Source organism: Postia placenta, assembly GCF_002117355.1.
Source record: "Postia placenta MAD-698-R-SB12 unplaced genomic scaffold POSPLAscaffold_12, whole genome shotgun sequence".
Lineage (NCBI taxonomy): Eukaryota > Fungi > Basidiomycota > Agaricomycetes > Polyporales > Adustoporiaceae > Rhodonia > Rhodonia placenta.
In genome coordinates, this window is record NW_020169843.1 from 1,023,043 (window position 1) to 1,045,186 (window position 22,144).

Sequence of the window (22,144 nt, forward strand, 5' to 3'; positions counted from 1 at the left end):
TAACCACGACGTGCAGCACGAGCTGAGGCTGCTAACCACCATGTTTAACAACAACATATCTTCCTCGTGGGCCAACCCACAGCAGAACCCACAGCAGCCACAGCAGCAGCCGGGCGCGTTCGGACAGCCTTCAGGTTTCGGGACCGGTGGTCAGTGAATGTCAAACTCGACTCACTTCACGCAAAGTTACTTAAGCTGTCAATTCTTTGCAAGGTTTCGGCTCTGGTGCTTTCGGCCAACCACAACAGCAACAGCAACAGCAACAGCCGCAGCAACAACCTCAAGCCAACCCAATGTTCGGCAACCTGGCTGCGCCAAACACGAATACTGCAGCCCCTGGCGGCGGGTTTGGTACGTTTACTCATTCTTGTGTCCTTCACACAGTCGCTGAATCATAGGAGCAGGTGCCTTCGGGCAAACCAACACGGCCTCTACAGGCCTCTTTGGACAGCCAAAGCCTGCACCAGGGTTCGGGGCTTTCAGCGGAGGAGGCACGTCCGCATTTGGCGGCGGGTCTGCTTTCGGTACACCTAATAACGCATCGACGAACCCCGGAACTAGTGCATTTGGCCCCCAGCCCTCGACGAGTACTGGTGGTGCATTTGGAGGGAGTAGCGTATTTGGTACTAAGCCTGCACCAACGTTTGGTACCCCCATTACTACTGGTATGCCATCCTAAACTATGAATAAGGCATTTCTTATCATTCACTACAGCACAAGCCGGCTCGGATGGTGTGGCGGCTGTGGCGCCTTCAGTGACTACGGGCACTGCAAATCCGCTATATGGGGCGTTCAATGAGAAGGATCCTTCCACCAACACTAATGTGGCATACCAAAGCATATCGTGTATGCCCTCATATCGTGGCTACTCTCACGAGGTCAGTCCCTCAGTGCTGTTTTGCGTTCACATCCCGAATCACTCATGCTTTTCCGATCTGAAGGAGCTGCGTTGGCAAGATTATCAGCAAGGTCGGAAAACGGCGGGCGCATTTGGTCAGACGGCATTTAGCGCTCCTTCTCAGCCTGCCACCGGCATGTTCGGACAGCCAGCTCCTCAGAATCCTGCTCCCGCCGCAAATCCCATGTTTGGCGGGTTTGGCAATACAAATGCGACTAACACCCCCGCAGCTCCTACGACAGGCGGTTTCGGCGCCTTCGGTCAGACCAACACTGCGCCAGCAACTACCAGTGCTTTTGGGAATGCGTTTGGTCAGCAGCCACAGCAGCAGCAGCAGCAGCAGCAGCAGCAGCAACAGACCACAGGCTTCGGAGGGTTAGGCCAACCTCAGCATAACACTGCTGGAACAGGGTTGTTTGGAGGGGGTGCGTTTGGTCAAAACAATAACCAGCCAAAGCCCTTCAGTGCCTTTGGTATGTTTTGTGCTGTGTGATCACCCACGCCATGTGACTTACCGATATAAGGAGGCAACACAGGCAGTACCTTCGGCAATACTGGGACTGGTGCCTTCAGTCAACCCCAGAACAATCAGCCGCAAGGGACCACCGGCACGAATCCGTTTGGACAGCCGACGCAACAACAACCCCAACAGGGTACAACAGGATTTGGGCTTTTCGGCGAGTATATGGCAATCTGGATGACGCTCAGATTCTAACAGCCTGACAGCCAACAACAACAATGCGCCGAGGCCATCGTTGTTTAGCAACACTCAGACCACGCAACCGACCACAGGGTTCGGCACATTCGGGAACACACAACAGAACCCGACTACGCAGCCGCAGCAAGGGACCCAACCGCAGGGTAGTCTGTTCAGTGGAGGGTTGTTCGGGAATAACAACCAGCAGCAACAGCAGCAGCAGCCCGGGCAACAGCAGCCTCAACAGGGCGGTGGTCGTACGTAACACATCCTCAGCCATTACACATATTCCTGACCACGCATTATTCATTCTCAGTCTTTGGGTCACAACCGGGTCAGCAGACGTCTACTTTCGGTGGTGGCGGACTGTTCGGCAACAACCAAAATCAACAGCAGCAGCAGCCAGCTCAGCCCGGAGCCTTCAATTTGTTCGGGACCAACAAGCCTGCCGCACCGGCTACGGGATCCCTTGGAAGTCTGTTTAGTGGTGGGACCCTTGGTCAGCCAGCGCAGAACAATAACAGTTCGACGCAGCAGACCAGCCTCTTTGGCACATCATTGGGTCAGCAGCCGAATGCACAGCCGAACAGCTTTGGTAACTTGTTCAAGCCAGCTGCACCTACACTCGGCACCACTCCGTCCACAGGTCAGACAGGTAGTCTGTTCAGCAACAATCTGGGTGCATCCACCAACCCAATGAATATCTCTGCTCTCGGTCCGAATCCGCAGGGTTCATTGACCGCCTCAATCGCACAACCCATTGGGTCGAACTTACCCATATTTAACCTCTTCCCTCCCGGACCACGTGCAATAAGCCTTGACCCACCGCCAAAGAAGAAAGTGAGTTTCTTCGCAGATGTGCCCACGAGAACACCGGTTCCTCGAATAGGCTTGGGCTATGTTCCTGCACAAGCGAAGTTAAGAGGCTATGGATCTACCAACGCTGCACCGGGTCCGCCGAACGCAGGGAGCAGCCTTTTCTTCCAATCCAGCAAGCCGAACGCGCTCAACTTGAGTAAAACAGCCAACGGGAAGAGCACACTTGGTCCTGATGCACTCCTCTCGAATGGTAACGCTAGTCCAACCTTGGGCAGCGGATCCAGGAAGAGCGTGAAGAAACTCGTTTTGGACAAAAGGGTCGACGCATCAGACTTGTTCAATAAGTCGAGTTCAGGTGGCAAGGTCGTCTTTAGCTCCGCTCTTAGCGTGGCAGCGCGGGAGCGAGAGGCAGCAGCGATAGCAGCTGCCGCGAAGCTGCCTAAACCTGCTCCGCGTGCACCTGGCTCCCCATCGCCAGCGTTTCAAAATGCGCAACCGTTTAACAGCTCAGCACTCGGGGGGAAGCAAGGCACGGACAAGGCTGCGGCCGCGTCTGAGGCAGCGACGGCAGAGGCAGCGAAGCCCCGAGAGTTGCAGGACGGTGACTACTGGGTGAAGCCTGACCTCGAGACGCTGAAGAGAATGGGACATGAAGAGCTGGTTGCGTTCAAAGGGTTGGTGATTGGACGGAAGGGCTATGGGCAGATCGAATTCCTAGACCCTGTGGACCTGACGAACGTCTCAAAGTTGTCCAGCCTCCTGGGCCAACTCATACGGTTCGACGAGCAGGAGTGTTCTGTATACCCGGACACCGAGGAGGCAGACAAGCCGCCGCCTGGGTCAGGACTCAACAATCGCGCGAGGATCACCCTGATGCGCTGCTGGACGCGGGATAAGGCGACGCGGGATCCCATCAAGGATCCAGAGCATCCGCTGTCGAAGAAGCATTACAAGCGACTCAGGAACATGCGGAACACGCATTTCGAGAGCTTCGACTTCGAGGAAGGGAAATGGGTCTTCATCGTGGATAAATTCTAACACGGAATTTTCGGGTACAATTGCATCTTTTCTGTCTGTATACCATGTCCTCATGCATGTAATTTGTCGCGTATGCATTTATCTCAATGCCAGCATAAGCTCTATGTAATCCTGAGAGACATATCCGTGTCATAGAATGCCGCATAACGTTCTACCCCTAGTACCCGGAGAAAGCCTCTATTCTACACAACAATGCAGGTGCGAGCACGATACAGCCAAAGATGATGAATAGGTGGGGGAGGAAATAGTGCATTCTGTGTCTCGGTGCTAGGAAAAGCAGAAGCGAGCAAGTGGTAAAAATACAGCATGTATGTACAAGAACAGAGCGTAAGCAGATGAGACATGGCAAGCTTAACAAGCTGCCTGAAAGGAGAGTATTGAGCGGATAGTATGCGCATTTTACTCTTCGTCGACCTCTTCGACGGAGGCAACCTTAGATTTCTTTTTGGCCTTTTTCGACTTCTTGGACTTGGTCGAGGTGCTTGTCGGCGCAAGAGAGACTTGGGAAACGGTGGGAGAGCCCATCGCGGACATCCTCGCAGCAGAAGGGCCGGCGTTCGCAGCGGTATTGGCCTGAGTGAAATCTTGCTCATTCCGTCCACGGAGATCATAGATTCTAGACATAAATAGTATATAGCGTCACCAAAGATGAAATGGTGTCACTCACGACGACCTTGGTTCCACATGCGACGGCAGGGGTGTTCCGCGTACACTGCTCATGGCTGGCGACCGCGGTCTGTTCATAGGCGTGTGGCCGGCGTCAACCGCAAGATTGCTACGACTATAGGGCGTCTGCGCATACGGATATGTCATAGTGGAACCTGGGCTGGCCATTGATCCAGCTGTAGACGGCGGCAGCGGCACCCTCGCAGCTGTCGTCCGGGAGCTGGTCGAGTGCGGTGTAGGAGGGGCAGGATACGTGACATTTGGCGGTATTGGGGCGGTAGCATAGGAAGGAGTTGCCCGACCAGGCAGATCCCGCCGCCGTGAGGGTGGCGTCGTGAGCGAGTCCATGGACCCGCCAAGGCCCGAAGATACGTCCGAATCGGACGAGGAATCCCGTAGGGCGGACCGGCTGTACCTGCTTCCAGGCTGAGCGCCAGCCGCCCCAAGCCCCGCTGAGGGCATGAGATGCGGGATGACTACGGGCTCCCCGGTGGGGAACATCCCTGGGATAACGTTGGAGCCAGAAACAGAAGGTGTTCCGCCGTAAGTAGATGGCGGTAAGGGGACGCCAGCTGGGCCAATTGACCCGATGGAGGTGTTGTACATTGTCTGTGGTGTGATCGAGGGATGGTGCCCAGTCATGGGTGTGAATGAGTCTGGCGCAACGGGAGGGCCAATTGGCTGGAACCCCGGAGGTAGCTGACCGTCCGCTAATACTACAGGTACTCCTGGAGACATGCTCGGCATGCCCTGTCCAGGCGCTGGCTCAGACGGGGGTTCATTGGTTGGAGGCGGGAGATCGTCTGCACTAAGTAGGTGAGGTGTCATGGGTGCAATTCTGGATTGCGGGGACTCGGGGCCCGACTATGATAATATTGTTAGAATACAGAGAAGACCGTAGCGTACAAGTTACTCACCGGCGGCTCTACGTGGATAGCAAAATCAGGCGAGAGACTAGAACCTCGACTGTTCCTCGGCGGCTGTAGCGATGGAGAAGAACCTAGTACCCGTCCAGACTCTGGAGACGAGTTGGAGGAATGAGACGGACGGATGTAGATATTTTGCCCCTGACTCCTAGCATGGTCCTCGAAGCGATGTATATCATCAGTTTGCACTTGAGGTGAGGGTCTGTAAGGTGTATGCGGCGAGGGCATGTATGGGGACTTTGGGGATATGTTTCGTTCAGGTAGAGAACACATAGAAATTAATAAGGCTCACATTGGCTCCTTGTGGTGACGATACGGATGACGATCGTTCTCTCTCCTCAGCGATTGCGCTAAGAACAGCCGGCCGCTCCCTAGCAGTGCTCCGCGCACTAGTTGGCACCGGAGGGCCCAGGATCTCAAATTGCGACATGGTGGTCGACAATGATTCCGACGACCGCTGTCGGCGGTGTCGCGTGCGGCGATGCGTACCCGTCGTTGAGTCCGATTCCATGCCCCCGTCGTTATAGTCTGCAGCAGGCGGGGGGATACGTATCGGCGGTCGGTCGTCACCGGTGTCTTGAAGAGGTACATTTTGCAATGCAACTGAGGACGGAGGCGAGGGAGTAGGTGGAGGCGGGGCCAGTTCGTGCGGCGGCGGCAGCCTGATGCGCGAGTCATTATCTTGCTTTGGAATAAAGCCGTCGGGAGGGAATGTAACAGGCGGATGCGACGGCGACATCATCACATTGTGGACGATTGTCGGGTGAATTTCTGAGTCCTTTGCAGGCTCAGGCGCAGCACTAGGCCCAGGTGTCCCTGCGCGGCGCCGAGGGAGCGTCTGCGAGTAAATTGACGGGGTACGTGACCCATAATCATCTGGAGGGGACGCGGATTGGTCCTCAGCAACGCTCTGCTCGTCGTCTGGCGATTCGGGGGCGTCCTCTACAAAGGGCCGACGCGTGCGAGAGGCAGCGGCCCGCCCTCGCGCATAGCCTTCTGCCCGTCCTTCCTCGAAACCGATGTTCCTGCCGCGTGCCAGACCTTCCTCGAGGCCCTCTCTGCGCCCCTCTTCGCGCGCAATCTGCACGACCTTTTCCTCCTTCAGCTTCCGCGCGGTCGAACGTGCACTCGCCGCTGCCTCCTCCGCATCCAGCCTCTGTGCCTCGACCGAATCAATGATGTCCTGCGCCCGCTTGATCTCCCGCAACGCATTGTCCAGCTGTAGCTTGTACAGATTGAGCTCCTCGGTCGTGCGCTGCACATCCTGCTGCGCTTGAATCCTCGCGTCATTGATGGACTTGCAGCGAAGCATAGCTTCTTTTATCCTGCTCTCGGCCGCGTCGGCGCGCTGCGTCTCGCTCCGGAGCTGATCAGTCACGACATCGAGTCGCTTGCGGAGCTCTATCGTCTCGCGTTCCTGGTACACAAGCAGACGGGCGAATTCACGAGTGGAACCCCCCATGAATGAGCGGTCGCGGTCCTTGGAAGAGCGGTGTCCCTTCCGAGAATATTCGGCCTCTCTTCTCGAGCGAGCCGGCACCTCATCAAGAGGTGAAGGAGACGATTCCGAGTCATCCATATTATACGGCAGAATTGCGTAAAATACAGGCTTGCAGAAGCGTCAGAAGATCGACACGAACCCAAATACGTCACTTACTCGTTCGTGAAGTCTGCGATAACAGGTCTGTGTCAGCAGTCAGCGCATCGAGAAGTCGAGGTGCTTCGCATCATATCTCACCGTGAACAATACAAAAACTACGATATAGGGAGGTATCTCGGATGCAAAGACGGACGTAAACAAGACAGTGCTCTCGCATAGGCGCCCATTAGCTATGGGCGCTCCACGGGTGCATTGTTCGCATTCTTGGACGCGATCACGCGACGCATCAAACGCGTTGTACAGACGCGACGTACGCGCTGGCTAATCCCTGAACGTCTGGGTACTGAAAGGCAAGTGTAATATGTGTCCGGGCTTGAGTAATTTACATAATATACATATATGAAGTGGTCGATAGATACTAATGAAAGAGGGAATTAACTGGTAGTTCATCGAAGTAGCGGAAATTCCTCGAACTCGCGCGCAGAACCTGCTCGTTTACCTTGCATTAGATGTGCATCGCGGCGCAGCATAAATGCCTTCGCAATCGCCATGGACCCGATGCACCCGATATTCTTCTTCATCAAATGTCGCTTGTATGCGTCCCGCCGACTGAAATCCTTCATGCATCCGCCGACATACTCCAGCTCGTGCGCCTGGCTGGTGTTGTCAATGCCAAGCAGGGGTGCGTCCCCCACGGGCACTCCACAACATATCCAGCGCCCGAGCCCAGCGTGGCTGGCGAGGTGCCGCCAAACGTCATGCTTCCGAATCCACCGAAACTTCAGAGGGCAAATCGGGCATATCATGGGATGACCTTCCATGATCTGGTGGATCTCTTCGCCCGAGAGTTCAACCTGTTTGTTACGCGGTGACGTCGCTAGTGCGCGACGCGGAGAGTAGGCTGGCAATGGAGATGCAGAAGAAGCCGCGGAAGAGAAAGACGCGGGGGACGAGGTGCAGGGACGAAAGAGCGGTGCGTCGCTTTGCAGAGATGGGGTATATGGGTCTAAATGCGCCTGTGGTGTACTGATATGACGAGCGGGCAGCAGCTCACTCTCAGGAGGCATGATGCCCCCTGCCAGGTCGTACTCGACACGGCCGTGCGTGTCACTAAGCGAGAGGCCTAGTGCGTTATAACTACGAGCATATGTTGTGAGTGCCGAATGTCTGAGCTGACGTAGTGACATACGGGCTCATTATAGATGTGCCTTCGTCTGGCGACACATATTGTTGAGCGTGAGTGGTGCCCACGAGATAAAGATCGGAGGTCAGGGCAGTGTAGGGAGCCTGCGCGAGGTAATATGATGACGGTGGAAAATAGGTGTCTATCTGTGCATCGAAGACCGACAGATAATCCATGATAATGAGTGAAGGTAGTGCAATGAGGGGCAACGGTGGGTATAGACAGGAGAGGATACCTCGGAGGCTGGGGGCGGAGCCATTACAGCTATATACTGCTCATCCAGTTCAGATAGCTTTGTTCGCATGAGGTGCGCACTGCGCAAGGCTTCCTATGCATAGACGCTCAAACGAAATCCTGCAGGTACAGCGCCGGTGATCGGCTTGCATCTGCTCTTGCATTCCACAGATCTCATACTCGTGTTCCAGGCCCTTCCCATAAGGGAGCAGAGTACGTGACTAGCCGTGAAAGCAAAGCAGAACCGACCTATCATGACTTCGGGCCCTCATCTGAGCGGATTTCGACGTCTTGGCCGCATCTTTCGCATCTCTATTGCATGTTCTGTCTCGAAATAAAAATTGTCAACTACAGTTTGTTGAAATAAATGGACGAGGGCAACGAGAGGATTTTTATGGCAGCATCGTGGTGGTAGGGATACCAACGCGCGAGGGACCAGGGTATGAGCTACCTATCTGATCAAATCAGATCTAGCGTGACCATGCACGCTCGCTCAAAACCATAAGAAGTTCCAACACAGCCATCCATGGTGGTGCGTGATATGGCGACTACGGGCTGTAGCAAAGTAGGCGTCCTTGTTATCACGTCGTATGAATTGTGCAGTGATCTCAGGTTCTTTGTTCTGAATCGTGCTCGATTCTCCAGAGCGCGGCCCCATAGGCCGGAACTATCCTATAAGCAGTAATGACGTGTCCTGCTTTGAATGTTTGGGATCCCCGTGCCGTAATGAGCCCGCAGCTTAAAGAGGCACCAGGTGAAACTTTTGGGCTGGATATGTGGGATAATGCACTAGTAGCTCGGCATTTCACGTCCTGGGATCGTGGCGGGGGAAGCAAATCGATGGCCACTGACGCGAGCGCCACTCTTACACGAGTGGCAAAGGTCACGCTGCGTGTGTATCGGGCACATGACCGCGTCAGGAGCGGAAGGCGCCCAAACACGAGCCACAACCTTGACGTTCGAACGTACACTTCACAAACTCTGAAACTATTTCTTCTACATGCTGTATACTCATTCGAAATTCAGTGGTATAAGATAACCTCTCTTCAAAACACTCGACGACGGGGCGTGAAACGCGGACGATCGATTCCGGTAGATAAATTGCTCTGCCCGAAATAGGCTGCAAGCCCGTCCTGGTTTCCTGACCTTTCACCATACACCGCATTGAATTAGAACGGTTGAACTACTAACCTTCTACAAGGAACGTCCGCAACTGTCGAAAACGCTTACCGGAGTCCAGCCAGCCCACTCTAAGCGGCACGCAGGCCTCCATTTTGTCGATATTCAAAGAATGAAGAGGGGACAGGTTCCGCGTAACGGGCTCGTCCGTCAGGTCTAACGTGCAGGCCCGAAACCAACGCGGAAGAATGACCTCTATGTAGTGGAAATCATAGTACGTCGCGTTGGGTTATGCATAACAATGGATGTCGCATACTCATTACCAACTTGGTAGTCCTAAAACTGCTACGCTACCACCAGTCATCATGAAGCATGCAATGTTTACATATTTGTGCGCTTGCCGCAAGGCACCGACACGTTAACGCAAGTGCTGCCACGAGAGCCCGATGACTACTGACGAAACCCTCCCTAATACCTTCACAAATTTATTCGTCGCCTCTCCCATAAGAGTTTGAAGGAGTGACCTAGACTGACTCAGCGAACGGGTTCACGCTCGACGCGACTGCACAGCCGGTTCGTCACGCACCTCAGCTATGATAGCGTCTTGGAGCTAACAGAGCGTGTCACGTCTGAAGTAGGCCATCTCCGTCCTTAACGGGAGAGATACCTTGCAAATAACCTCATAGAACGCTGGCAGCGTATGGCGCGTGTGAGCCAGAGTTGTACATTTTCGCTGATTTGTTTGAGCTTCACCTGTTAAAAGGTCAGCCACGTGTAATCATACCACGACTAGTTTCATCAATCAGGCTGAAGGTTGGGGGGAAGCCGGATCCACTCGATAAAGGAAGTTGAGTCAGCCGGGTTCACGAAGCACGAACCTGCGGATTCATACCTAAGGAATGTGCCAAACTCTGCGAAAATGTTTTCTTCCTTGATCAAGACCTCGTGCAAAGTTTCGGGAACATCAAGTTGGAGCATACATTTGTTTTGGGCAGGTACGACATCTTCGAGCTACATGACGCTTTGCAGAACTTAAATCTTACTTACACTCGATAATCCTGGATTTTCTTGGAATGTCCATCCGTCCCTGGAGAAGTGATCGTCGATAATGCCAGTATCCAGCCTCGAAGGCCCACGCACCATGCGTAGAAAACTCAAACAACGCACCTTTTCAGTACAAACCATACCTTGGTCAGTCTAATAGTTATGTATGTTTGGATATGCTGAAATATCGCTCCCGCAATGGCCGGCATAGGAAGCAATACAGCGGAGAAACCATGGAGGATGCGCACGATCATGACATGCAAACAGGTTCACCCAATCTCGTTGCCCGTGCTAGTTTAGATAAGTAGCTCGAGAAAGAAGAAGTCAAGGCGGCTTTCAATCAAATTTGGGACGCACCGCTATCGGGATGGATGGGTCACTTACATCTCCCTAGCCTGGAGGTCAACCACAAGCTGTATACGTAATTGCACAGTTGACAAAGGGGACAGCTAACACTTACACAGTTTCCGTAACCATCCAAGAAGCGACGAACGTGTGGAAATGAATCGTCCACATAGGCCAACGCCTTCCGTGATAAGAACGATCGTCTGTTGTGCATTGTCGGCGGAGCTTGGTGACTTCGTGGAACACGCTAGACAATGGTGAAACGAAGGTGAGCTAGCGCTAGGTCTCTCGGACGAGCAGGGCATTAATTTTTATGCTCAGTCATTTGCTCTTCCGTAGTACAACTCCAGTTTGTGGTGTTGGACAACAACCGTAGCTAACGCCCACCGCAGCAACAGGCCCCTTCATCTTACGTTATTACAACATAAGCCTCTGGCGCCTTAACGAAGACCGCGCAGTGTCGAATAATAACGCATATATTCTATAATAAGGTGAAGGATCACTCACAAGCTGCAGACGTCCAATCACGGGGCAACCTCGAAGCACAATTCCACAAGACGCGGACAATTTCATCTGTAAACGAATGTATGTCATATCGCGCGCCGCGGACTCGCATGATAACTCACTGAGTACATCTATCTACAACCGACCTGTTAACGGATTTGTATCATTAAGATATTCACGGTACGCCTCCGCAATATAAAGATTTCCTCGGCATCCCATCTTTGGATTCTCGAGGTGGCGTTGGAGCGCGTCGATTCTGCAGAACCGTCTGCGACATCCGCCATGCATGGGCCCCTTGACACCGACTTCCCAGTACACTGGTTCTCCACAACACACATACTTCTTCCCGCAATGCGTCTCAAGGTGCCGCTTGAAGTCTGCGGGTCGCCGTCGCTCCTGCGTATAGCCACACTTCGGAATGGGACAGTGAGTCCAACCCTCGTCTACAAGGATATTGATGTCGTGGGCCGATAAGAGCCATTGGGTATTACGCGGGGGCATCTCCCGAGAATAAGGGGACGTTCTATGGCGACGTGGGCGTGGCCTACACCTGCTCGATTTCTCCGACGGCTGTAGCGAGGCTGTTGGGATATGGAGTCCCCACTTAATATCCTCAAAGATCTCACTTCGCGCCCACGCACCTGCATAAGTGTCCTGGACCGCGTTCTCCGAACTTGGTAGAAATGAGTCCTGCGACGGCCATTGTGCTGGCACTAGAGGGGCACTCTGGAAGAGAGAATCGACCTCCGTAAAACCTATTTCACTGGTGCGTGGCATGCCCGTCGGTCTGCGTTGATGAGCTCATTATATCAAATATCAAAGAATTCATGAATGACGTACGAGAGAGGCCAATCCAAGCCTATGTTGTAAACGCATGGTAACGGCGATTGAGATTGAGCGAAGGCAGCGTATGGGGTTGGTTGCATCGTTGGAGCGACATGAGTAGGAACCGAAGACGCGACTGGATGCTGGTTTGTACGTAAGTCTTCCGCTACACCATCCGGTAATCGCATGGGATTTGAGGGAACGTATGCTGAAAAGTCCGACGCCGTCCACTGGTAGTGGGGGTTCGAACCCATGTTCTGCTGGGTGAGACTGAATGCTTCGCGGGCAGGAGCATGGCAAGGAGACTGAGCGAAACCCATCGCTAGACGATACAAGAGAGTCGAGAGCAAGGATTATGGAAATGGTGCGTAATGAATCGTCCTTTTATATGCATGACTTAATGGCCACGAGTCGAGACCGTGCTACCAAATATTACACATGACGCGTGCAAGATGCTGGAAGACAGCTAGCACATTGTCTCTGTGGTGATTCACTGTTCATGCTCCGCGGCCTTTGTCTCGGTGGCTCATGCAGGTGGGTCACCATGACTTATAGGGAGTGTGCTTTGTGAAGATCGCCAGATCTCAGTCGTACACGCACTGATCAAGAATTCCTGAACCGGGTATACGTTTCCGCAGACGTTGACCTTGTCGATCCAGTATGCATGCCTCAAAGTGCCGAACACGTGTAATACATACCGCCACCGGACATGGGCATGCAAGAATGAGGATTGTGAAAGCGTAAAGTCCAAGAGGACGCGATTGTGGTATTTTTAATAGCTCATAAGAACGTACAGTTTACTGTATCGTCACCCCGTGAGGTGTTGGACATTCCCTAAATTTCTTGGAAAAGCGGGTCTGCCTCAGCCACAAGTATCGAGGCTGCGATATTCAGTGATGATCACACGAGGTGATGTAGAAGCGAAGCCGAACAATGGAAGGAGTCGCTCGGAGTGGCATGAGTGGCGCATCTACGGACTGCCGCTCATGGCTACAGTACTTATGGGGTCGTGTTTTCCATCAAGGGCCGTCTTCTGCATGCTTGACCTTGATCGTCCCACATCCATTGGCCATGAAGTATCACGAGTGGTCTGCTCGATCAAGTGAACTAGCAGCGAGGCTGCAGTATCCGAGTCGGACAGATAAAGGCGACCTCTCCTAAACCATAGTACGCCCGGTTCCGAGAAATCCGGAAGTCGGATCATGCAAAATACAGATTCTGGGAGTGGTTTTTGACCGCGAGAGGAATGGAAGGAAAGCAGGGAGACAAAAACGAATGTGCATGAGCAGATTTCTGGTGGGAATGGGCAGGCCCTAGAACCAGTGACCTAATTTAGTAACTTGTGGCTGTAGCGATGCCATGACCATCGCCCCGGCCGTCCACATCAACACCGCTTGCGCACAAATATTGCCGGGTGGGTCTATCGAGATGGAATCAGCTGTAGAACAAGGTCATAAGATGTATCAATATCAATAGCTCTTCAAAGACTTTGAAAGAGTTACAGCCGGTCTCGGAGTCCCGATCAGTCTTTGATCGTCCGCCAAGTACTGTACGTTGCGCGAACGATGCCACACAGCGTCCATGTTCGCTTTATGATTCAAAAAAGTCGCTTACAGCAGACACATCACAGTTGGGAAGAAAATAAATAATCGCGCAACCTCAACCCAACGAACACATCGGCACCTCCAGTTAAGCTGCAGAGGCGATGCCGGACAATGAAAGACAACAGACGAGAAGGCATACGGGAGCATAGCAGTTAGCCGTATAAGATATAGGACTAGAATACTTTACGAGCGAACGGAATGAACAAGCAAGGGAAGACGGACTGCTGGAACAAGGAATTTGAGCCCGGATCAACCAAGCAAGGGAGATGTGGATCAAGTCCAGAGGTATAGGGGGGGAGTCGGGTCAGAGAGGGGGGGAGAAGGTGCGAAAGCAGAAGGTTCAGAGTTCAATACACTATTTGCAGTCACAGTCTTCAGAATACACCACGTACTCGGTCGCTTGGGGTTTGCTAGTGGGCTCTTTCAACGCCGTGGCATTGGCGGCGGCGGGTCGCGCTTCTGGTTACCGAAGTTGAGCGGGTACGACGACAGGTCGCTTGTCAGCGCAAGCGTGTCTAGTGACGCCCGCTGGCGGCCCAGGAACGACGACGGGGGAGACGACGAGGACGACGCATTATCGGTGCCATTCCCGGAGTCGATCTGGAAGGGGAACGACCCGAGCCCGGTGGAGAACGCCGACGATTGCGACGCCACGGACATGCCGGCTGCCTTCCTGTTTACCGGTCTAGGTGGGGGTGGGAGTGGCGACACGGGTGCCTCGCGGATGCTCTCCCGAGGAGGGGGCTCGCGTGCAGAAAGCGGCGGCGCCGTGTTGCTGTTTGTTGCAAAACTCTGCTGCGCAAGAGGTGAGCGGGGCGGCGTGCGGATCGGCCTATTTGATATTGGCGACGGCGGGACAAAGGGGAAGCTCTCGAGGATCGAGTCTGCCTTCGTCGACGCCGATGAGACGACAGAGGCGAGCGACATACGGCTGTGGTTCGGTTCGATATCCTGCATAGCACGCTGCTGCTGCTGTTCCAGTGCACCGCCCCCGTTACCAGAGGCGGGCGTGTTGATGAGACGAGCGCTTGTCAGACGATAAGGGCTGCGAGGCGAGTTCAGAACGCCACTCGAAGCGGTATGCGGCACTACCTCGGTCGAGGGCACCCCAAGCTGTTGGAAACCGAGGTGGACGCGCGTTGCACTGCCAATGTCCGCGCCAATGACGGAGCCCATAATCGAGGCGGCTTGCGTGTATGTGCTCATGGGACGGTGCGCGCCGTCTGATGTCCAGCCATTCTCCTCAGCGTACTGGTTCGGAGTAACCTGGCCAGATTCAGGTGTCCCGCGCTCGGGGGACCCGAACGTCGAGGCAGACGGGGCGGGTGAGCGCTGTGAGCCATCAAGATTGTAGGGGCTATGTGAATCGTCGAAAGGATTTGCACGTACGCTGACCTCTTGCTCGTCCTCCACGGCCTCGTGTACAACGTCCGAGGGGCCGAAGCTCGACACTGCGAGTGGAGAAGAGCGCGCCAGAAGACGGTTCGCGGCGGGCGCACGAAGGCCGTCCCCATCCTTGGAAGGAGTGCCGCCAGGAGGCGTGCGAATCACCTCTGCCTTGACAAGGCCCATGACCTGCTGCTTGACGAGGCCACGGGTTGGCGTAATAATAACGGGCGCCTCGCTCAAAAGGTCGCTGGCGTAGCTACCCGTGGACATGTACGACGCACGCGGGTTGTGTGCCGTCGTAGAGTCAGATCGCGTGGATTGGTCGTCGTTGGCAACTGCATTCTCACGAGTCTCGTCCCCGTTGAGATTGACATCAGGGGTACGCACGGGACGCCTGGGCCCAGAGGACGCCTGTGACCCGCTGAAACTCTCGTTCGAGTTGTGCGGCGAAGGTGCGTGGAATGACGCAGGCGGCACCAGTGCAATCGGAATCACATTGGACTGCGTGCCCGTCGACGTCGTCTGGATTGAGTGATTGTCACCGAATGGATTGTCTTGCGCAGAACCGCGGCGCGAGTCATGGCCGTCTGTCGCGCGTGCGACAGACCCTGCCTGCGATTCGGGGTCGAGGTTGATTGTGCCAGACGCGCCCGCATAGATCCGGACTGTGCTCTGCTCCTCAGGAATCGCCTTCTCGTTGGGGTCCGGCCGGTTAAGCACGTCTTCTGCGCGCGCGGGCGCGTCGGTCTTGGAGTCGCTAGCTGCTGCGGTGGCCGCGCGCCGCTGGCGAAGGCGCCTGCGGTAGAACCAGAACGCACCGACAACGAGGGCAAGGAAGATGATCGAGGCGACGACCGCACCTGCGACTGCGCCCGAGCTGACGCCGCCTGAGCTATGGCTGAGACTGGCGATCAATTGGCATTTCGCCTGGGCGCACGCAGAGCAGCTCCTGGGGAAACGGTTAGATGGACGTGAATGAGGGTACAAAGACCACCATGACGCACTCATCAATGATGATACACTGCTCATTCGCGCTACACTGAGGGCATATGGGGGCCGCCGAGGAGCATGGAACACATGCACGTTGGGTCAGGTTTTGGAAGAGCTCATAGGCCGGCATAGCGACGGGGTGTGGGATTCAACAAAGACGAAAGAGACTGGAAAAGAGCGTGATATAGCTTGGAACGAGAACTCGAAGACGAATGGCGCCCTCCGATGGCCAGCACGTTGGGAACGATGAACACGGCGGAGAACAAGCAGCGACGTCGTTTCCAACGATGGCGAGGGAGTATAAGCCAAGATGCGTTTCACAGCCTGCGAATACTTAGCGCTCGTGCACACGCTCGCAGACGCCGGTCACGGTCCAGACTTTCAGTTCAACAGCTCTCAGCTCTTGGCTTCGTTGCCAATGGTTTCAAACTATAACAGATACAGGAGTGTGAACAACAAGATAATGGCTCCCTCCGGGTCAAAGCTACATTGGGTATAAGTCCGTTGAGGATCTTACAATGTTCTGGTGCTTGCGATACAGATATAATGCTGTGCCCATCTATCTCGGGCGAGGGTGCGGTGAGGTTGAACTCAATGAGGTCGGGTCATCAGTGGCTGTAATCATATCTGCATGGATAGATTGAAGAGGCTGAGCCACATTTCATCTCATCGCAGAGATGGAGGGCAACTTACTTTCGATAAAACGTCTCTGAATCCGTCGGGACCTATCAAACAGATCGAACAGTCATTGATATAATGAAGCATCAATGAAGCATTTGGGTTAAAGCTACCCCGTACCTCGTCGATTCGCGCTCCCCGCGTCTTGCGCCCCTGCTTTTCCAATTCTCGTCTGAGCTCCCGATCTTCCCGCAGCCACTGCAGCGCCAACTTGTAGAGTGGCGGGTTGGGACCCAAGTCTACGGATACGACCTGCGCCGCAGACTCAGGTGTCAACGGCCATGGCGTGGGTTGCGATAGGACGGTGCCCAGATGCATGTGTGCGACATGAGTTGGGAATCTGCTCAAGCCGTCAAAGATGTGCGTGGCATCTGCGAAACAGCATCAATGATCAGGCATTGTTGAACAGTGGCTTGCCGTACTCACATAGAATTGTAACGCCCCGCGTCTCACTGTCTGTCAGCAAAAATGTCAACAGATCGTCTCGAACGAGCACGTCGAGGTCAACGGTGACCTGACGGACGAAATCATATTTCAGGATACTGTTGAGTACTGGCAAGAGCTGAGTTGACAGACCTCATCGAGTAGTAGCACGTCCCAATCCGACATCAGACCCATGACCAATTGCACTCTGCGGCGCTCGCCGTCAGATATAGCATGCATGTGCCAGTCGAGGTCGACGTCCAAGATGTCGAGTAGCTTGTCGCGGCGCTCCTTGTGACGCCAGCCACCGACAGAGTTAAGGAAGTCGTGCACGACGATGTCGCTCCGTACGACCGGGTTCATTGCCCTATTTCAAATATCGAATGTATGTCAGACTACTCTGATAGACCCGCGGACATTTGACTAAACATACCACTCTGTCCCGAGGAAGGTAACTCCTGGGGGCGAATTGCGAAACACATCGCGTCCCTTGATATGCACATGCGTGTCCTCTTGGAGAATGAGACGCTTGCCGGCCAATATTTGCAACAGAGTCGATTTTCCCGCTGAACACACATCAAACATTTAGATCAGCCCAGAGAAAATGAGCGATTGTTATGGTCCGTACCTCCATTTGCACCTACAAGGATCGTGCGCGAGCCCTTCGGCAATTTCATGGAAACATTGGAGAGTGACGGCGAGTCAATCGGTGAGTGTTTGTAGGTCAACCCCCCTATAGAAATCTCGTAGTTAGGCTCTGCGCCGAATATACTCATCGTCTATGTTTGACAGTATTGTTGGAAATGTATTTTGGGTCAAAGTTGAGAGTCAGAAGTGAAGCTTCAAACTCGAGCCAGTTGGAATACAGACGCCCATGAGTCAGGTACCGATCATTGCATGATGTAAGAGCTGGATTGCGGTACTTATTACATCCTGTATTCAGCAGGCTAGCTGTCTACTGATTTGTGTGCTCATGCATCTCAATACATTCCGCGCTCTGGAAGACCTTGATGTACTTGATGATGGTCTCATATCCTGCGCTTGTCTGGAGTTAGGACTCAAATGTCGCAGACGTTCAGCATCTTTCCCTGCTCGAAGATGCCGAAGGTGATTAAGATTTGTTGGCTTGCAGCGAGTGTAAGGAGAATCAAAAAATGAAGCTCAGTCTCGCCCTGGACAGCGCCAAGATAACTTGTATAGTATGAGTATCGGGACATTGACTTTGTGCAGGTCACTGATGATGTTCCAAGTTTTCAGTCTCCCAAGGATCGTAAAGAACGACAGGTAGAAACTACAGACCAGTCGACGTCTGATGTGTTAAAACGCTCAAAACTGTTATCGACACGACATCGTGAACGGTACTCAGGTCAACCTCACTAAAATGGCCTTGACTTCCTCTGGCCATGGGTTGAGACAGCAGACATAGTATTCTTGATTGAATGCGCGTGGGGCTGTTTGAGACTCGGGCGATTCACACGTCCCGACTTACTCGTGGGGATTGTGTCTTATATATAGCTCCATAGTTCCGACTGACGCTGTTTATGTGAACGTCAGCACAGATGGTAGGATGGGTCTCCTTGGACCATTAGGCTGTCGGACACCAAGTTCCAGGCCGAGCGCCACGCCCCAGGAATGGCCCAGGATCTGTTATTGTGCGATACTAAGGTGTGTCACAATGTGCTCTGCCACAGTCCCCTGGTCGGCCTAGGACGATCCCCCGGTGGCGGGAGCCACCACACCATGTGACCACATGGTTGTATCAATTGCGGAGCAATCGGACCGGAGCAGAGCTCCGGCCACACTTCTTTTGTTCCATTGTTCCTGTGGCCAAGTGGCCCTTGTTCTACTTTTGGACTCTATTGTTCTTTCTTCTATTGTTCCGCCGTGGGAATGCTTTCCCTTGCTCATGTATATAAAGAGCTCTGTAGTGACCCTTTAATACACACGTCTGTGACCCACTTCGACTTCAGCCCCACTTGTGGCATTCAGTCCTTCAGTACTAGTCTTGTGCAACTGCTCCCTGCGTCGCCTTTTGATAGGTTATGAGCCCCGCGCTCTAGCAGTCAACTACACACACTACTAGCGCACCACAGAGTTAATCACTTCAATTTTCGGACCACTCCTTGTCCCAATACTCTCACATCTTTCCCTCTTGCCACAATCTGCGCTATCATTCTCTGCCACTCTGCTTGTGCCACAAATGTCGAACCACTCGTCCTCTCTCTCCTTCCCCAAGCTCAATGCCTCGAACTACAAGTCCTGGGCTGGGGACATGGCTGCCTGTCTGCGCTCTGCAGGCCTATGGCGCCTTGTCTCTGGTGCCCACCTCAAGCCACAAGCCAAGGACCCCAAAGCCCTCACTGAAGCGGAGGCCACACTGCTGGAGAAGTGGGAGGTGGAGGAGGCAAAGGCTGCTGGGTGGTTGTATCTCATGGTTGAGGTGGACCAAAAGGTGCATTTCTCCAACATTGACAGTGACCCTGTTGCAATGTGGGCGGCCCTCAAGGGTGTCCACCAACGTCCTCATGCTGCTGGACGTTGGAATGCCTGGGAGGCCCTGTTGTCTATCAGGAAGAGCGATTCTGAGTTGCTTCAAGCGGTTATTAACCGCGTTGAAGACACCATGCAGCAATGCAAGAATCTGCGCCCTGACAAGTACACTCTGGACAACCTTGACAGTGAACTCACTGTCATGGCTATGATCCTGGCCCTCCCTCGCGAGGATTTCGCCCTTCTGCGCACCCAGCTGCTCAATGGTGACCTCAAGAAGGCCACAGTCATCCAGGCCTTTGTCACTGAGGATGCCCAACGTCGCCATGACTCCACCATTGCCTCCCAGTCTGCCCTGGCAGTCGCCTCATCATCCTCTGGCCCCTGCGACTTTTGTGGCGCATCTGGCCACTCCCAGCCACAGTGCTACTCGTTCCAGAAGGCCCAGAAGCAGGCCAAGGAGCGACGTGCCACCAGAGGCAAAGGCAAGGCTGCCACTGCGCAGGAGAAGCCTGCAGAACACACTCAGGAATCTGCTGCAAATGCAAGTGCCCTCTCCTCACACTCCCTTGAGCCCTCTTCGCCCTCTACACTGCTTCAGCTTGATGCTGACTTCACCTGGAATGCAGACACAGGCGCCACTTCTCATATGACACCTCACCGCCACTGGCTTCGCAATTACAAGCCACTGCGCTTGCCTGTGAAGTTGGCAGACAACAAGGTTGTCTATTCTGCTGGTGTGGGGTCGGTCGTCTTCAGGCCTAGGGTGAAGGGAGCATTTGTGCGGTCTGTGGAGTTCTCAAGGGTGCTGCATGTGCCTGATCTGCGAAGCAATCTCCTGTCCTGTCTTCATCTTGCGCGCAATAAAGGGTTTACCATCACCATTTCGTCCGATGCCATGGCCTTCTACCAGTCTGGCACACTGCGCTTCGTCGCACCCATTGACCCCAACAATGCTGCCTACCTAGATGGCGAAGTTGAGCCCCTTGTTGAGGCCTCAGCACGCATTGCAGCCACTCTGCCACTCGACCTCAACCTCTGGCATCGACGTCTTGCTCACAATAACTATGCAGATGTCCAGAAGCTTGCCAGAGACAAACTGGTCACTGGCCTTACCCTCAGCTCGAAGCAGCAGCCTGATCCTGTCTGTGAGCCATGCCTAGCAGGCAAAATGCGGGCAAACCCCTTTCCTCCTTCATCTCATGTGTCCACCATGCCTCTGGAACTCGTCCACAGCGACGTCCATGGCCCTCTGCCTGTCCGCACTCACTCAGGCTATCGCTACTGGATCACCTTCATTGATGACTACTCCAGATTCAGAGTCATCATCCTGCTCAAGGCCAAAAGTGAAGCCTTTGCTGCGTTCAAGCGCTTCAAGGCCTATGCTGAGAACCAGCTGGGTGTGAAGATCAAGGCACTCCAGGATGACAAGGGAGGGGAATACATGTCCAATGAATTCGTCGCATTCACAGACTCCTGTGGCATTGTGCGTCGCCACACTGTGTGCAACAGGCCACAGCAGAATGGGGTTGCAGAGCGCGCCAATGGTGTCATGTCTGACACTGCCACTGCCATGCTTGCAGAGTCCTCCTTGCCTCCGTCCTTCTGGGGCGAAGCTGTGGCTGCCATGGTCCATGTCTGGAACCGTCTCCCTACTGCTGTGCGCCCTGGCACCACCCCCTATGAGCTCTGGCACAAGGGCAAGCCCAGTGTGGCACATCTGTGCGTCTGGGGCTGCACTGCTTATGTGCACATCCAGAAGGACCAGCGCAAGGGTCTGTCGCCTCACATGCAGAAATGCGTGTTCATAGGCTACCCTGACGGCTACAAGGGCTGGAAGTTCTACTGCCCTGACACCAGGAAGGTGGTGATCTCAGAACACGCTGAGTTTGATGAGCGGCTCTTCCCTGGCCTGAGGCGCACTCCTGCCTCGTTTTCCACTCCCATTGTTGACCCTCCGACCTCTGCGCCTGTCCCTCTCTTTGTACCTGCACTGGGTCAAGGGGGGGACGACGACTTTGTGCCTGCTGCCATTCTTGCGGCCCCTATTACGCCAATCCCTGCAGCAGCACCTCCTCCAGTTGCTCCAGTGCCTGTCCAAGCACCTGCGCCTCCTGCGCCACAAGCTGTTCAGCCACCTCCTACACCACCTGTGCACCAACCCTCTCCTGAAGCGGACGAGCTCAATCTGCCCATTGCCATTCGCAGGGGAAGACGACATGCACCAGTCCCTGCTCCTGCCCCAAAGCGCGAAGACTCTCCTGATCCCCTCGACCTATTTGCTGAGGAAGCAGATTTCGTCGAAGTGCAGTTTGCTGGGCTTGCAGCTGGTGCTGACCCTCACAATTTTCGCGAGGCCATGCGCTCCCCTGATGCCAAATTGTGGCAGACAGCCTGCAACGACGAGATACTCTCCCTGATTGCAAACCACACCTGGGATGCAGTCCCTCTGCCTGCTGGAAAGAAGGCCATTGGATGCGGCTGGGTGTTCAAGGTGAAGCACAATGCAGACGGCTCAATTGAGCGGTACAAGGCTCGACTTGTGGCCAAGGGCTACTCACAGCGGCCTGGCTTCGACTACACCGAGGTTTTTGCGCCCACTTCACGCCCTGCTGCCCTACGCCTTGTCCTTGCCCTCACTGCTATTGAGGATCTGGAGCTGCACTCTGTCG

General features: G+C 54.2%; 5 protein-coding genes across 5 annotated transcripts; 1 reads left to right on the forward strand and 4 right to left on the reverse strand.

Moving 5' to 3' along the window:
* Nucleotides 1-1,082: 1,082 nt before the first annotated feature.
* Nucleotides 1,083-3,452, forward strand: POSPLADRAFT_1150071 (hypothetical protein; the record flags this gene model as incomplete). The annotated part of the gene is made up of 3 exons (XM_024486375.1): nt 1,083-1,327; nt 2,264-2,868; nt 2,944-3,452. 3 exons carry the CDS (start codon nt 1,083-1,085, stop codon nt 3,450-3,452), a joined length of 1,359 nt encoding a protein of 452 aa, XP_024336316.1.
* A 399-nt stretch (nt 3,453-3,851) lies between these two features.
* On the reverse strand, nt 3,852-8,003 carry POSPLADRAFT_1150138 (hypothetical protein; the record flags this gene model as incomplete). Its single annotated transcript, XM_024486386.1, has 9 exons — nt 3,852-4,068; nt 4,120-4,982; nt 5,036-5,098; nt 5,337-6,653; nt 6,946-6,987; nt 7,040-7,062; nt 7,144-7,545; nt 7,699-7,781; nt 7,834-8,003. 9 exons carry the CDS (start codon nt 8,001-8,003, stop codon nt 3,852-3,854), a joined length of 3,180 nt encoding a protein of 1,059 aa, XP_024336317.1.
* Nucleotides 8,004-9,790: 1,787 nt separating this feature from the next.
* POSPLADRAFT_1048838 (hypothetical protein) lies at nt 9,791-11,776 on the reverse strand (the record flags this gene model as incomplete). Its single annotated transcript, XM_024479604.1, has 9 exons — nt 9,791-9,933; nt 10,059-10,191; nt 10,228-10,267; nt 10,348-10,377; nt 10,609-10,637; nt 10,685-10,794; nt 11,077-11,142; nt 11,220-11,596; nt 11,715-11,776. 9 exons carry the CDS (start codon nt 11,774-11,776, stop codon nt 9,791-9,793), a joined length of 990 nt encoding a protein of 329 aa, XP_024336318.1.
* Nucleotides 11,777-13,925: 2,149 nt separating this feature from the next.
* On the reverse strand, nt 13,926-16,011 carry POSPLADRAFT_1150603 (hypothetical protein; the record flags this gene model as incomplete). The annotated part of the gene is made up of 2 exons (XM_024486437.1): nt 13,926-15,840; nt 15,896-16,011. The coding sequence occupies 2 exons, from the start codon at nt 16,009-16,011 to the stop codon at nt 13,926-13,928; spliced, it is 2,031 nt and encodes a 676-aa protein (XP_024336319.1).
* Nucleotides 16,012-16,489: 478 nt separating this feature from the next.
* On the reverse strand, nt 16,490-17,758 carry POSPLADRAFT_1048840 (hypothetical protein; the record flags this gene model as incomplete). Its single annotated transcript, XM_024479605.1, has 7 exons — nt 16,490-16,508; nt 16,575-16,606; nt 16,680-16,930; nt 16,986-17,073; nt 17,136-17,349; nt 17,416-17,548; nt 17,611-17,758. 7 exons carry the CDS (start codon nt 17,756-17,758, stop codon nt 16,490-16,492), a joined length of 885 nt encoding a protein of 294 aa, XP_024336320.1.
* Nucleotides 17,759-22,144: the final 4,386 nt, after the last annotated feature.